The 16,185-nt window shown below is 35.3% G+C and overlaps 1 protein-coding gene across 7 annotated transcripts in view; it reads left to right on the forward strand.

Annotated features, from left to right (window-relative positions):
• LOC119075243 (regulating synaptic membrane exocytosis protein 1) overlaps positions 1–16,185 on the forward strand; it is a 72,717-nt gene that overhangs the window by 29,996 nt on the left and 26,536 nt on the right. For all 7 annotated transcript variants that reach the window (XR_005087344.1, XR_005087342.1, XR_005087340.1 and 4 more), the window contains exons 7-13: positions 1,151–1,551; positions 3,561–3,759; positions 6,931–7,125; positions 8,174–8,448; positions 8,529–8,666; positions 9,775–9,912; positions 13,001–13,183. Coding sequence is in view for 2 of the 7 variants with exons in the window: in XM_037181640.1 (XP_037037535.1) it covers positions 1,151–1,551; positions 3,561–3,759; positions 6,931–7,125; positions 8,174–8,448; positions 8,529–8,666; positions 9,775–9,912; positions 13,001–13,183 (1,529 nt within the window). In the remaining 5 variants the exon portion in view is untranslated. The remainder of the gene's footprint in view (positions 1–1,150; positions 1,552–3,560; positions 3,760–6,930; positions 7,126–8,173; positions 8,449–8,528; positions 8,667–9,774; positions 9,913–13,000; positions 13,184–16,185) is intronic.

Below are 16,185 nucleotides of genomic sequence, written 5' to 3' on the forward strand. Positions count from 1 at the left end.
TTGAATTCACACCGTAAGTGCGGTCGAAATTCAAAATGTTTCTCACGCAAGTCTTTCTAACGCAGCGTCATTTTCATATAGGGGCTCGTTCAGGAACTAAAATGCATTACCCAAAGTGAAGATTTTGACATATTTTATATGAAACAAGTGTCCAAATTCTCACCAGTGAAACTTAACGAAGAGTTCCTGAACGAGCTCTAGCGTTGAAATGCATTTTTCGGTTCACTTTTTCGTCGACTGGTTCACTTGAAATTCAAATTTTAGGCACACTTACGGCGTGAATTAGATCTATTTGGCATTTCTATGTGTATCTACAGGCAGAGTCACGGACGTATACTTTGTTCGACACTACTGTTTCCTGCTTCTGGCTTCTCTTTCTTTGATATTTTTAACTACTGTTTTTCATCCAGGCCGCATAGTAGTCGAAAAGAATATCACTTCAACAACGCCATTAATTCACATCCTGTGCTGAAGTGACATTTTTGATACAGTTGTACCAGCGAGCCTGTAATGATGCTACCCTTCCCAACAGTATACAGCTCTGATTTCGACAATGTGTAGCTATTCATTTACTACCCAAAACCACAACCTAACACTAGATTTTCAACTTGACATTAGGCTGTCATAATGTGAATAGCTAAATACAGAAAGAGGTCATGTCTCATAATAACGAATTATAAGAAAAATTCAATTTCATTCATTTAGCTCTTCGTCAAAAAGGCTGATTCGAAACGGAGCTAAATGAATTTTAATTTTTCTTACAATTCGCTAATGAGAGACATGTGCCCCTTCTTCATTTAACTATTCGTTTGATCGATATAACTCAAGGAAGCCGATTGCTGTCGGGTTGAAAAGTGACGCGAAATAATGCTTTGGATACCTCTGTATCCGCGATGCGGCCACGGCACAAGCTGCTACTAACAAAGATATATCTTAGACAATTTTTATTGACTTATTTGATTGGTTTGGTTTTTTGCTTCTTACCTTTCAAATATATTCTTTCACGACAGACAGCTTGAAAAATATATTCGATTCGATTCTTGACAAGAAGTACCATCTTCTAAAAATCTTTAAATGATTTAACATAACAAAAAAAACCAGGTGTCGACTGAAAGTACTGTGTATACCGATGTTAAAAAATTATTTCCAGCGGCCACTCACACCAAGCCACTTAATCATACTCGGCTCAGCTCAAATCCAATCGATAATCCAACAAAACTGGATGTCAATCATCATAATTACAATCGTTCAAACCATCAACGACATCCAATCAATCAAAAGCATATTTTAACAACAACGGAACAATCATTAACCACATATGATCGGTATCCGATCGATCCAGATCCATATTGGGATGAACAAGCGGACACACGGCGATTTACCGAACGAAGAAAGAAAACGGTAAGATTTGATGGACAGGACTCGGACGATTGGAGCAGATGGGAAGCGGAACGGCAAGGTAGTCAAGATTCTGCCACAAAGGATTCGGGTATCGAAACTAGCAGTACGTTTACGAGTAGCGAAGATTCGAATCGTGGTGATGTGCCGAAGGTATCGTCAATCGAACAGTACAAATTTACAACAAACAAATTTTTTTTTCGTATCAATGAAAACATTCATAATTTTTTTTTAGTAATTTATTTAAATGAAGCGCCAAAAATTATTAGAAACATTTTGCTGTAAACAATTCTTAGGCTCCTAGAGCAGTCGGAACTTTTTATTTTACACAGTAACATTGCTTCCTTATGTAGTAGTGATATACTTACCGTCTCGTTTCTATTAAATGTGAGTGTATTACCAGTCAGACTCAAATTGCACCAAACTTTTTTGTTACATTTAATTTTCCTGTGACTTTACCTAAATTTTGAGTGGATCTTTCTTGGAAAAAGAAAATTTTTGCTTCAGGTCTGGGACTGTGTCCAAAGAAAACAAAAACTGGTTGTTGCTGAGCGACCACCCAATAAAAAAAACTCCGCTTCAAAGTCCTCTTGAGCTAGACTTTGAAGATGGCAATTTTTAAGCTCATATTGGCCTAAAGTGTCGGACGCTGCACATAGGCAGTGCCGGACTGGCCCTATGGGCGTTCGGGCGATTCCCGAAGGGCCTTTTGATTTTTGTATGAAGAAATGGCAACGAATGGTCTTTTGAAAAATTTCTTCATACAACGCCCGAAGGGCTTTTTTGAGCCAGTCCGGCACTGCACATAGGTTTGTTCCGAAGTCATTTCGAAATGTCAAATTTAATCCACGCAAGGCAACTTAACCTCAACCTTTTCAGACTGACGAAAATTTTAACGAAAAATTTACAAAGAAATTGGTTGACGTTTAGGCTATGTTCATCTCTGTGGATGAAATCGCTGTCGTTCGTGTTGTCAAAGTTCGGGTTTACAGTTAATTGGAACAAACCTTTAAACTGTCAATGAATGTACAAACCAGGTTCATACAAACCGGAGGACGTGGCGATTTCATATAAATAAAAAACCTCTCATGAGAGGTGAATTCGTTTATATGAAATCGCTATGTCTTCCGCTCCATACAAAGTTTGACGTTCGACCATACCTTGTGTTGACGTTCATTGATAGATTGTAGCTACACATAGCGACGCAAAAGAGATGTAATCGAAATTTTTATTTTGTTGTGATGTTAAGTATGACATGTATAACAAATGGAAAATTGAGTTAGTTTTCTTTCGCGTCGATATGTGAAGTTAGAGCAACAATTCATGCTTCAGAAATAGAATTTCAAGTAAACGAGTCGTTGAACGAGTTTCACTTTAAAAAAACACGTTTGGTGCGACACCAGTTGATGTCAAAGTCACGATCAGCCATAGCCAGTAAGATGGCTTGAATTTTGATTATTGAAAGTATTGGCAAATTTACTCTTAAATGTTTGAAGACTTTGCGGAACTCACGTTGCTCTCATTATGAGCCAATTTAACATCAACTCTGAATTCACGCCATAAGTCCGCCAAAAATTTAAATATTTTCAACTGGCAGTCTTTTTCAAAGAAAGATTTTGGTTCTGAGAAATAATCAAAAAACGAAAATTTTTCCGCCTAAATGTAGGCTACAAATTTGCAAAGGGTCTATTGCTCTTAATATGAGTATGATTTGATTAGACTGGTCGTATCTTTTCTACTTGCATGCAATCACATACAATTATCGTATCCCTAACATCCAAATATTTAACGACTTTCCCATTTCATTTTATTAGTCTATAAACTGCATGAAAGAATTTATCCTAGATGCCCTAATCATTTGATTTTGTTTTCGATGAGCATGTTTCTTGATAGAATTACCATTATACCACTTAACATTTTGGTGTGTGTTTGTAATTTAACTTCGAGCATTTGAACATATGAATCGAACGAATTAATCAGAACAAAAAGAAAAACACTTGCGAAACATTTATCTATCTGCGAATTCGAAATGAAACAATTAAAAGAACAAAACGCAGAACTTGAAAGCAAAACAAAAGCGAAAAGAAAAGAAAAGAAAAACTTAAAAATTGGCAGCACACCCTTCACACGTGTATAAACATTAAAATTTGACATTCCATTAGAATCCTGTAAATTGGCAAGTATCATCGGATGGCCTACGTATTATCGGTCACATGATACTACGTAAAAGTAATGAAGGTGATGATATATTGGGTTTGAAAATTGTTGGTGGTCAAATATTATCCAGCGGGCGATTAGGTGCAATTATTGAAAAAGTTAAGCGGGGATCGATAGCTGATCAAGAAGGACATATCCGACCAGGTAATTTGAACAACAATTTAAACTCTTTTCGACTGAGAGTGCGCTGAACGATATCTTTTTTTTGTATTGTTGACCGTGATAAAACGAACATTTATTCGAATTTTGTGGAAGGAGAGACACAAAAAACGAATAATTATTCCGGTCCGATTAGCATTGTTGCATGAAATTTGTGTTGATGGACGTGCATATTTCATGAAACAATAATAAATGGCATGCAAGTCAATTTTCTTTCGGCAATGTTGTGACGGAATTGAACTGGCTCTTTGTGGTATCGTAATGAGAAAGATCATTGCACACAGGCTTAGCGTGCAAAAAATATTAACTCCAAAGTGTTGCCGGGAGCGACTCCATATATATTTCGTCAAAATACTACAGCAGCAAACCTCTTTCACATAAACCAGGCAGGAGCGGTTCTTTTTTGAAACTTCAAATAAGGGACCTAATATACACTGTATGAAATAAATTCAAATGAACACTGACATAAATTGGGAAAAAAATCAGGTCTCTAGTCAAATCAAGCGCTCCTGTCTGGTTTACTTTACTCTGCCGTGCTAAAGTGAAATTCAAATGTTAATGGCAACAAAAATCTTCAACCAATTGACACGTGTCAACAGACAGTGCCATAAACACTCTCAATAAATGCATGTTAACCATAAGAAATGTAACAAATTCAGAAAATTCTCATAGAAAGTCACATTTTTCTTATGAGTCACTTAACATGCACATGCATATAAAGCTAAGACTAGTCTCGTTATGTTGAGAATGCATGGGCCATTGCAAAGAATTGGCCAATGTATAAGCGATATGTCTTGGAACGATATCCACATTCCGACCGACATTTTCTTAGACTGATCAGCGTGACATAGTTATCAGTCATGTGTAATATTCATCCGAGCATTCGTCTAATTTTGCATGAAAATGTTAACATTTGCATTGCGCAGCAGGCTCTCGGGACTGCAACGGCTGCCATGGCCAGGTAATATATGGTTTTTATCGGATAATGTACGGTTCTATATTTTGGCGTAGTCAAAATTCATTCATTCATTCCGTCACAGAATTGCATAATAAGTTGTACGGAAGGCGCAGTCGATGTTGACATCGATAATATACCAGCATACGATTCATGTTGCATAAATAACTATTATCATTTTTTGTCCGTCTATTTTTTTATTTAATAAATGTATTGTGTTTGCACTCCACTATTTCGAATTGTTTTTTTTTCTGTTCGATGTCAATGATCACATAACGTTACATTTTACTGATTAATTTTCTTTCAATTTTTTTTTTATGACAATGCTTAGCGAAAGCTTTAATGAAAACTGTATTTGATGTCATTGAAAGCTCTTTATAGCTCGGAACAATCAAGACAGCCAACGTCACTTATTTATTGTCTGTATGCGTTGCAATATAATAATACATGGATGTGTGCGCCGATGAAGTAAAAGTTCTACTAATTTTTGCCCTGAGAAATGACGGTAGAAGGTTGAATTGAACAACAATAATGTTTTATTTGCTTGTGGCAAGTTATTACAAAATACCACTGGTCAAGATGATCTACTAAATAATCTTTGTAATTTAAAACGACAACCAAATCAATGCGTTCATTTTCGTTATGATTCGCTACAAATATTCACGCACATAACTAATTGGGTGTAGCGTTTTGCAGTCTTTTTTATTTTTTTAAGGCCTGCCGGTAGGCTTGATGCAGAATGGTCCACTGATAACGAAAAAAAAAAAAAGTTTTAAAGTTCGAAGCTCCCATGCGCATCTCTGAAAACCGACTTTTTGCTCACAGAGCCATAGTGAGAGCAGTTCTACCGCCTGTGTTGAAACAAATTTGTTAAGTGTTAACTACTCGTAGAGACTGTGGCTTCAATTTGGCATACTTTAAAATTTAAAAAAATTCGACTCACCGTTGAAACATTACAAAAAGTGTTCCCGACCATGACTTTTCCAGAAATTTTTTGGAGTTAAAGCTTTCTAAAATCTGTGACTGGGAAGCAAAATAGTCGTGTCGTAGCTCATTTTAAAGGGAATTTCAAGGGCTTTCAAACGAATATAGACTCGACGTAAAGTTTCACCTGGTTGCAGATTCATTGACCTTCCAATGTGTTGAAAATGGTTCACCGCTTGAGATAGCTGTTGCTAAAAATATAATTCCACTACTAAAAATGATTTTAGCTAGCAGTGGTGAGATTTCGTATGGTGTACGTATGAGGAAATATTGCGTTTCTCGTGCTCTCCCAAATTTTCCGATTTTTTCCAATTAAATATTTGTGGAAAAATTTGGGACAATATAAGAAAAGTAGTTCCTTATATTTTCCGTGATTTTCCCAAAAATTAGTTCCTCAAAATAGTCTCTGATGCCTGCTGACAAAATCAAACGAAATCAATTTTATAAACGTAATCGCTTCGAGCGCAGATGGAAATATGGAGCTAGATTTAAATAATTTAGAGATTAACAGAAAACCGAACCTTTTCTGGAATTAAACTTTAATTCCATCAGGCATTACTTTCATTACATTTCGAATCGGTAAAGTTGAATTATTACTACACGTAGGGAGACATTTTTTATGACGACATACAGCACACCACTATGACCCATTGCAATCCAGTCGTAGTTTATTTCGAATCGTTGTTACGGAGAAAAAAAAATGCCTGTTGTATAATCGCTAACCGTTCCAAACGAATCGAAAGTAATCCTACACTGACCTAAAATCCTAATCTCAAATTTTTATTTGTGATCGTTACGTTCAGTTTAATGTTTGTTCACCTCGACTGTGCATACCGTAAGGTTTGTCAGCTTATATGCATTGAAAATCAGTATTGTCATTTTAGCAAAATTATTTTGTTGTCAACTGTAGCTACACATAGCAAAGCGAAGGATGCCTAACTCAAATTTGTTTCTTTTGTTGTCCTCAGAAGTTCGACTGCAAAATATTATTTTTTTAAATTTAGGTCTCTTTCGCGTCGCTGTGTATAGCTAAAGTAAGGAATCAACTATCAACGGTGATCAAAATATATTGTCTGCAGATGTTGTGTGTATACCAACTTCCATAGATTTTGTTGTTATATTGAAGTGCAAGCATAATACGTAAAGTCGATCTTAATTGCCGATCTAAAATAATTTGCAGTGCGCAGTACAATTATACTTAAAATGATATGTTTTAGGTGATGAAGTTATTGAATGGAACGGAAGACCATTACATGGCTTATCGTCGGCTGAGGTTGCCGATTTAGTTGCCGATAGTAGGCAAGAATCTCAAGTAGAATTAATTGTATCACGCTTAATAGCAGCTACAAATCGAAGAGCTGTTCAGTCATCTTGGATTCATTCTCATTCCCCTACTAGGTTTTATCACAAAGGTACCATTAAACAACCAAACGATCAACATTTTTCTTTTGTTGTGTTTTGTCGACGAAAATGAATTTTTATTTGTTCCTCATTGTCACCCAGTAGTCAACTTGTATAACAAATAATTTGATCATTTACTATTGTATACTACCATAAATGTCCTTTGTTTACTAAATTGATTGAGTTAGTTTTGAGCTAGACTATTTGTTTAAAAAAAAAGAAAGAAGAAGAAACAAATTTCCTCATATAATTGAAAAGACAAAGTATATCGAATCAGTCAATAGTTTGAAAGATTTACAAAAACAAAATTATATTTTTGAATTATATGGGAGCAACAACTTGAGAATTTATAGCGAAGATTTCCACTGTTCTTAAACACAAACCAAGTAAAAACACAATAATGGACCACGCATCAAACAAGTTAACCTTCTTAATAGGGCACACATTACACACATTAACAGAATTTTATTAATTTTTAATTTTTTTTTACCTAATTGCGCCAAAAAATTCAAAATGTTTTTGACGGACAATCGGCCAACAAAACGTTGAATATTAAGTCAAAATGGTGAAAACCGATGAACGTTTGAAAATCATATTTTGAACAGAAAGTTATTAAAAGAGAGAAATACATAAATGTCTGCTGATATGCTGCTAGCAAATTATGAGTTTCTCTCATTCTCTGGGATTGGGTTAAATGGAAATTTCAACAATACCGTACAGCGACTAAAATAACATGTTCAGCGAAACTGAGCGAATCCTCTAGTTTAATCGTTCCGTTGGTTTCAAACGAAAATATTATGTCTTCGTTTTCCCGCCTCTCCTATTGCTTCTACCAATCAGAAACATCACAAATTACCGAACGCGGGAGACTAATCGCGGACCATTTTCTTTTTGAAGTATAAGGCGCGACAGGTGTTCCACTCCTTATACAATACATTTTATCAACTGATGCGTTAGAATGTCCAACTGTGTGTCACAATATTTTGAATTCGTAGGCGAATTAAATCAAAATTGAGTGTTTGATTGAAAAAAAATATATTTACCGAACCGTACTTCCAGAACCGTATGATCGACGTGACAAGCCAGCAGTATTAGTTACATCACCCGGTTCGCCAGACATACACATAAGTGGTCGTGGAACAACCGCTCAAACAACACGTTACGCAAATCGACTAACACCAGCTGGACCAATACCGATCGAGTCAAACATTGGTGGACGCATTCAAATAAAACTGGGCTTTGAATCGAGTTCTTTGCAATTGATTGTTACAATTATTTGTGCAGTCGGACTGACGCTTAGAGCGAACGGAGCTTCTAGGAATCCATATCTTAAAGTGAGTCCGCGTTTTTATGCAGAGTTTATTGAGCCACCAGAACAGAAGCAAAATATTTGTTTTGTTTTTTTTTTCTTCAGATTTACTTGCTTCCCGATCGAAGTGATAAATCGAAACGTCGTACGACAACATTAGCCAGCACAAACGATCCTCGTTGGGGTCAAACGTTCATTTTTTCTGGTTTCAGGAGGACTGACTTAAATAATAAAGTACTCGAGGTAAGCGAAACGACACGCCTTGGTTACCGTTACGTAATTGGGAAATGCTATTGACATGGTAGTGCTTATTGTAACAGAATCCGACTAATTCGAGAACATGTCGAGCGATTCTTTTCTAATATTTTATTTAAAGTAAAAAGTAATCCATCCGACACGAAAGCTAAATGTAACATTTTTAGACGTTTTGTCTGAACTACATTCTTGTCTCAGTATGGACATATTCGAGTTCGAAAGTTTTTAATTTCTGGCTGCTCTAGTCCGGTGCGACAAAATACGCCAGTATACGGCTCGTGTTGCATACAATGTTTTGTTGGCTTGCGGCCAGAAAACGGCTCATTACCGTCTCGCTCAAAACTAGTTTTTCACATTTTCTGTCCGCAAGACAATGAAGTACCATACTGTCTTGCTGGATTTTTTTTTTGGTTTCGACGTGTGGGATGTATTCGAAATACAACCGTCCCACACGTCTCAACAAAAAATGTTCCAGCAAAACAGTATGGTACTATTAAGTCACATTCTGTGACAGAATGAACTAGTTCGATGCAACAACACAGAACCATTATACACTGAGCAACCAAAACATTTGCCATTTCTATAGGCAATGGCTAGTCTTAGCTTGATACATGGATAGTTAAGCGGTAAATGGTAAAAAAATCATTTTTCTTATGATTCGCTTAACATGCACATGCATGAAACTATGATTAGCATCGTTATTGAGAGTACTTCTACCATGCCCGTAAAGACGTGGCAAATGCTTAAACGATCTTTGTGGTCGGTAAATATTTGCATTGCATTTTAGTCTTAAGCTGCAATCGCAGTTCACCGGTTTGGGTCTCCGTTTAGATATTGCGCATGCTCACAGAGAGAATTTTATTGACAATGCGCATGCGCAGAGAGAAAATTCTCTCTGTGATCATGCGCAATATCTAAACGGAGACCCAAAACAATGAAGTGCGCTGGCACCTTTAGTCTTTCAGGGTATGAACGGTGGCCTATGTGGGAGATGTTGGTTTTTGCAGCAATGCCGAGAGCATTGCGATGAAACCCTTTTTTCTTCAATGGCCGTTGATCTTGTCGATAAATTCAAAGAAAATATTTTATTTTTTAGATTACTGCTTGGGACTATCTACGCTTTGGTGCTAATGATTTTCTTGGTGAAGTAGTTCTAGGTTTATCGAATCATCCGCTGGATGATGAAGCTGAATGGTATACATTACATTCGCATCATGATTCCCACAACTACCACGTATGTGAATAAAAAATGAAATTGATTTGCAAACAAAAATACTATTTACCAATTGACTATAGTAAGGCGTAAAACTATATTTTACTAAATGAACTATTGGTAGTCAGTCGTGTGTACGATATTCATTTTCTTTATGATTTTCGTTTCAAACTTAGTCATAGGGAGCATGTTGCTAATTTTGATATTTTTCGTTTTTTTCAATTTTAATTTGAATTTTTCATTTCAATTTTCAGAGCTGAAAATTTCATTTTCTAATCGCTGATTAAGTTGTAGAATATTTTACTGTATAATTCCTCAGTCGCCACTTTGTCCGTTTAGTAAATTTGCGTAATATGAATTCGTTGACCAACTTTTGTCTATGTTTCCTATACAACCACCGATTTCTCACATTGTTTTCCATTGAATTTTAATCAATTTTTCTTTTTCTTTCGTTTTGGTTGAGGGATTTTTTAAATTCGGAAAACCGCCTACCAAAATCGGACGCATTTCCTGTTCGCCCTTTTTCGGTATTATTCGGTATAATTCTGGACAGAAAATCAAAACGATAGCACATACCAAAACGCAAACGGAAAGAGTAAGTTTGACAGATTCTTTGAAAAATAATTAAATTCTGACTTCAAGGATTTTAATTGAGTAAAATGCCATTCTGTGGCACATGATATCTCAGTAGTCCAAGTCCAGTTCACTAATTGATTCCTCCAATATATGCGGAGAGGGATTATTTTGAAGTGGACTTTTTTACGTGAGTCCAGAAAGGTATTCGACCCTAAAAGCCAATACCACTTCAAAAAAAATTCTTCGAAGCTTGTGTGGGGTCATCAAAAACCGAAAACATGCACTTTTCTTACAGAAATTTCTTCAGTTACACAAGCCTTACATGGTCGTGTGGGGTGTCATTAGGAATAAAATTGGATGTACTTCCGGGGCAAATATAGGACCCTATTAAATATTTGGGTTTAAAATTCATTCACACTGAGATATGGGCAGTTGAAGTTTTCAACCGAAAAGGCCCGAAAACTTACAGTTTTCTTACAGAATTTCTCGAGGTACACGAAACGTACATGGTCGTGTGGGGTATCATTAGATAGGTAATTGCTTGTAATTTTGGGACAAAAAAGGTCTTATGGGGGTTTGGAAGTATCTACGATGAAACATGAACACTTGAACATTTTTACTTCACATATGTCATTGTAGATGTTTCCAAACCCCTATAAGCCTCTATTTTCCCCGAAAGTGCATGTAATGGCCTTTCTAATGACACCCCACACGACCATGTGCATTTCGTGTACAGAGAGAAGAAAAGTGTAAGTTTTCAGTACTTTTCGATTAAAAACTTCAACTGTACATATCTCAATGTGAATGAATTTTAAGCCCAATAAGACCCTATTTACACCGGAAGTACATGCAATTCGCTCGGAAAAAACAATCAGTTTACCAGATTCCTGAGATCATGGGCTACACAATGACATTTTGTTTAATTAAAATCCTTGCAGTCAGAATTTAGTTATTTTTATGTGAATCTGTCAAACCTTTCCGTTTGTGTTTTCTGTTCAGAAAATCTGACGTTCCCTATTTGAATGCTTATGTTCCGCAACCGCAGTCTATATACCACTTCGCGGAATTGTCAATTCATAGGACGCTTGGTTTATTTACAACCAAAAAAATCCAACCTGACGAAAATTATGTTTTTTAATCAAGTTAGATTTTTCTAAGAAAAACACCAAGCGTCCCAGATTAACAGCTTGCTATGCTGAGTGCTATATAGTGTTGCTTACAGACAGTTTTGGACACTTAAGACAGATGTTTTGGTCTCAAGTTCTTGTGTTGCTCACTGTCCAAATTTTCAAACAAAATATTAATCTATTTGTCAGCTGTCATCAAAAGCACTTTTGCTTGATTATATAGATGTTTCTGCGAAGATCGCAAAAGTAATATTTTCTACCAAATCTACTAGAGTTGAACATTATTATAATAGCTCAAAAAGTTCGACAATGTTGTCAAAAATAGTTGCAAGTGCAATTGGAGGAGCGATTCGCTTGCCAGTGAAATCACTCCTCCAATTGCACTTGCAACATTTTTGATAGATGTTGTGGAATACACCATGGACTCAGATTCGATTAGAATCGTCTTTCTTTGAGATGACTCTTTCGGATTTGATGATATCTTCGTCCAATCTAAGTAATGTGTAATGGAAATGCCCCAACCTTTTCTTGTCTAGGATCATCTAATATCCCGTGACCAATCTATTTTTTCCAAAAAAAAAAAAAAATAGGTAAAAGTGAACATGCATCCGATTTAGGTAAAATGGTAGGGGTTGAATGGAATTTAATTGGAATTTGAATAGACAGTTAAGGCTTTTTGGATATATTATTATTCAGCTCGGAGCGAATTTGACTGAACAAGATTCCACTTTTTTTTAACCGCATCATTTGGTTCCACATATCCCACGGCACCTAAGGCAAATGAGAGAGTCATAGAGAACTGACAGTGGCAGTACAAGAAATTGATGCTTAGGGTGCAAGGATCATGATTATAAATTTCTTATTTCTCCATAACGAATACATGGAGAACATTGCTGTAGGAATTATTGTAGGAAATTTTTAAAAACGACCTGTATTGGCACTCACAGCTATTCAACAGTGACATTCAATTGTTCAGAAAGCGTGCAAATCCTTTAACAGTAGTGAGCGTTCGTACAGATCATTTTCAAAAATTTCTTTTTTGAGAACATTAGACACTATGGCTATAACTAATAAAAATGAATGGTTCCGCATGATTCCCGACTTATACGATCTACAGCAAATCGTAGTTTCTGCACTCCAAGCCTTACCTTACCGATGAGGTAGAAAATCAATAATACTTGTGGAACCTTGTTCAGGGCTCCTTGCTGATTAATAATATTCAAAAAATATGAAAAGTGAATCCTAATTTCAATGAAATTCCATTCAGTCGTGCTGTGGGTAGTTTGTTTTCCCCAACAATTTTTTTCTTATTTTCTAAATGTCTTTAAAAAAAAACAGAAAACCTAACTTCGAAATTAAACTTTTAGAAACAAAAAATGGCATAAAATTTAATAAAATCTTTATAGTTACGTAGAGATGATGATATGGAAATGATATTAACTCCTACTGATCATTTATCACCGCCAAGCACAACATCCCGCCTAAGTGATTCGGATACAACATCTGAATGTGATATTGATGGCATTACGGCAAGCCGAGATGGTGCAAGTATATCATCATTAGGAAGTTCATCGAGTCCTCCACCAGAGGTAAACATTCACAGAAAAAAAAAAACAAACAAACAAAAATGCCAGAGGATGCGTGTAATTTTCATGATTTTACGTTTTATTTCAATTTGTTTCCTTTTTTCTTTGTTTTTCTTTCTTTTTTCTTTCTCACTTCTAGCAAATGAATGAATTCTTCTTGTACTGAAACCGTGAATACTAAGTCTTCTTCATTAACGAATTTTGGGAACCATTTGTGTCGAGATGCTACTACAATAATGAAATGTCACGTCAGGTTTTGTAGATTGAGTAAACGTTATTGGTGTAGGCTCGGAAATATTGACAAATAACGCCTGTCTACAGATTTTCTAATTAGTTTTAAAATGCAGCCCATAACCTGTGCCGCTTATTCGATGATATCGATGATGCTACTACTGTGTTTTTTGTGTAATAATTAGGAAAATCGCGTTGAATTCCGCTTGACCATTTCCCACTCAGCGACTTTACGGATGTTCCAAAATGTGCCGTATTCGCTAATATCTCCTTTCGTCGTTAGGAGTTCAGGAGGCAAGTAGAAGAGTGAAAGAGCAAATTATCTCTAGGGTCGCCATTGGTGATAATAATAAGTGAATAGGAAGAAACTATTGGCCTGCGACTATTTTCTTCTCTTGACGCCGTAAGTCCACTAAAAATTCAAATTGGTCCAAGTTTCAAACTCAAATCAAATGTAGCGCCATATATGGCTAACAATTCATGACATTCTCATGCGTTGAAATTTATTTTTCAATTCATTTGATTCACGAAAAATCTAAACTCTTCAATTTGCGCTTCGTTCCTACTATATAGGACCCTTCACGGAACTGTCACCTTTTGGGACACTTGGCTTCTTTATAAGAAAACCAATCTTGACGAAACATTTGTGTTATCTTACTAGTAAAAAGTAAATCGCCTGTCATTGATATGATGTCAATAGAAGGAAATGGACCCGAATGAAAATGGGTGCTAAACACTAGGAGTAGATACTGTCGCTACATATAGCGCCGCAAGAGACATAAATTAAAAATTTTCTTTTGTTATATTTACTGTCAATCTTGACAGTAGAAGAAAAGAAGAAATTTGAATGACAGTTTGTTCACCTTAAGACGATGAACTTGGAATGAGTCAAATCCTGACATTTTTCTAAATGCTAAATGACATTTCTTCCAAGTGAGGAATTTTAGATTATTATTTTAGTTTTAAAAGTCATTCATGTCAATAACATGATTACCAGTTTATAATATGGCGCAAAATTTGAATTCGCTAATACGTATTGACCGGGAACATCGATGACTTTTTAAAAAAAAACTAAAAAATCTCAAATACGGTTAGAACTACAAAAACCCCACTGTAGGTCTCCTTCGCTATGTGCATCGCTATCTGTTGCTCGCGTCGTTTTCCCTTCGACGAAAAAATGATATGTCTTGTGAAACGTTATAGAGCGAAACACACGTTTTAATTGGTCGACTGTGCTGCCAAACCATCGCTCTATCTAATTTTGCAATAGATAATTTTCATTATACGGTACTCGTCAACGTTAAACCACTTAATTTTTCGTCAAGTAGTCCTTAACCTCAATTAATTGACGTTAACTGCGTTCAATTTACTGGTTTTTACATGAAAATCGTTCGTTCAATTCATTCGATATAGTTCGACATGGGATCGTGTCTGACGTTTACAATGTCATGCAAATGATCTGTGCCTCATCCGTCCAGACAATGAGTTTATGGTTTTGACAGTGATTAATTTTAGATTTTGAGTTGCTGTTACTTTTGATTTCCAATAAAAATTGTTCCATTTTCTGTTTGAAGATTGCATCTTTGAATTTTCTTTTTTAAACAACCAAATATGCCTAATACTAACTCTATCTTTTTTCACTATAAATTCCTTTTTTCAGTCTCTTTGTGTCACCAATACAATAACTTTTATTATACTGAAACTTAACATAACACAAGCACACTTTTAACAACTAAACGAAAAAAAAGTATTTATCGAAAATAAGTATTTAACGAGAGAGGTACGTTTTATTTTCACATTTTAATATTCTCCGTTCGAATTTTTAAATAATCGAGAGAGAGAGGAAGAAAGAGCAAATAATTTAATTTCTTCGAAAAAATGAATAAAAATAAAAACTACACAACACACACCAAACACATGAAAAGCGTATTATATAATAATTCACACCTCGAAATAAGTCACCAAAATTTCCATTAGGTTTAAGGTAAAAAAAAAACAATAAAATAAAAGTAAAAGTAAAAAAATGCATAACCATTTACCAAATGCAATCTATTTATTTGAGAATGATCACAGCTTTCGCTTATCAGTCGGTTTGTTCGATTATATGACACAATATTTTGACTTAGTCGAATTTTCTTTTTATTTTTAGAAAAATTATGTATAGCCCAAGGTGCTTATATCACGAAAAATGGCTCCAGTGGGATAAAAATTTACTTCAACAAAAGTTAGTTCTATGTGATAGAGTATGAGAAAGTATCAGGACCAATTTTTTTGGAATTTTTAATTCTTAATATTCCAAAAAAAAACTCTTTGAAAAAATTCTTAAAATTACTTAGTTAGTAAGTGAAGAAATTAAGGAATTTTTATTAATTTTTTTAAGAATATTAAACTCAACTCAATTTAAGTTTGCAATTGGTTTGCATTCTAGTTTTAATCGTTCCACTACGTTCTACACGTTGTCAACAAAAGAAGCGCAAATAGTGACGTTTCACTCACACGTGCGTGTGGAATTGGAGAGACGTAAATACAAACGCTACTTTTATGTGGTAGAGTACGTATGTAAACGAAAGAAACAAACGAAATCCACCAAAATTGTATTCTTATGATGAGATCAGTTTATGAATTTTTAAGAAATTAATTCCTGAAAATAGGCACTGAAAAGTATCAAACTAATTTTTTCCGATTCTTGTAAACCGGCAGTTACGATAATTTTACCGTTTTACTAAGTATAAAGCGAAAAATTTAAATAATTCAAGAATAGTACATTACGTCCG

The sequence above is a fragment of the Bradysia coprophila genome, unplaced genomic scaffold, assembly GCF_014529535.1.
Source record: "Bradysia coprophila strain Holo2 unplaced genomic scaffold, BU_Bcop_v1 contig_193, whole genome shotgun sequence".
In the NCBI taxonomy this organism is placed as follows: Eukaryota; Metazoa; Arthropoda; class Insecta; order Diptera; family Sciaridae; genus Bradysia; species Bradysia coprophila.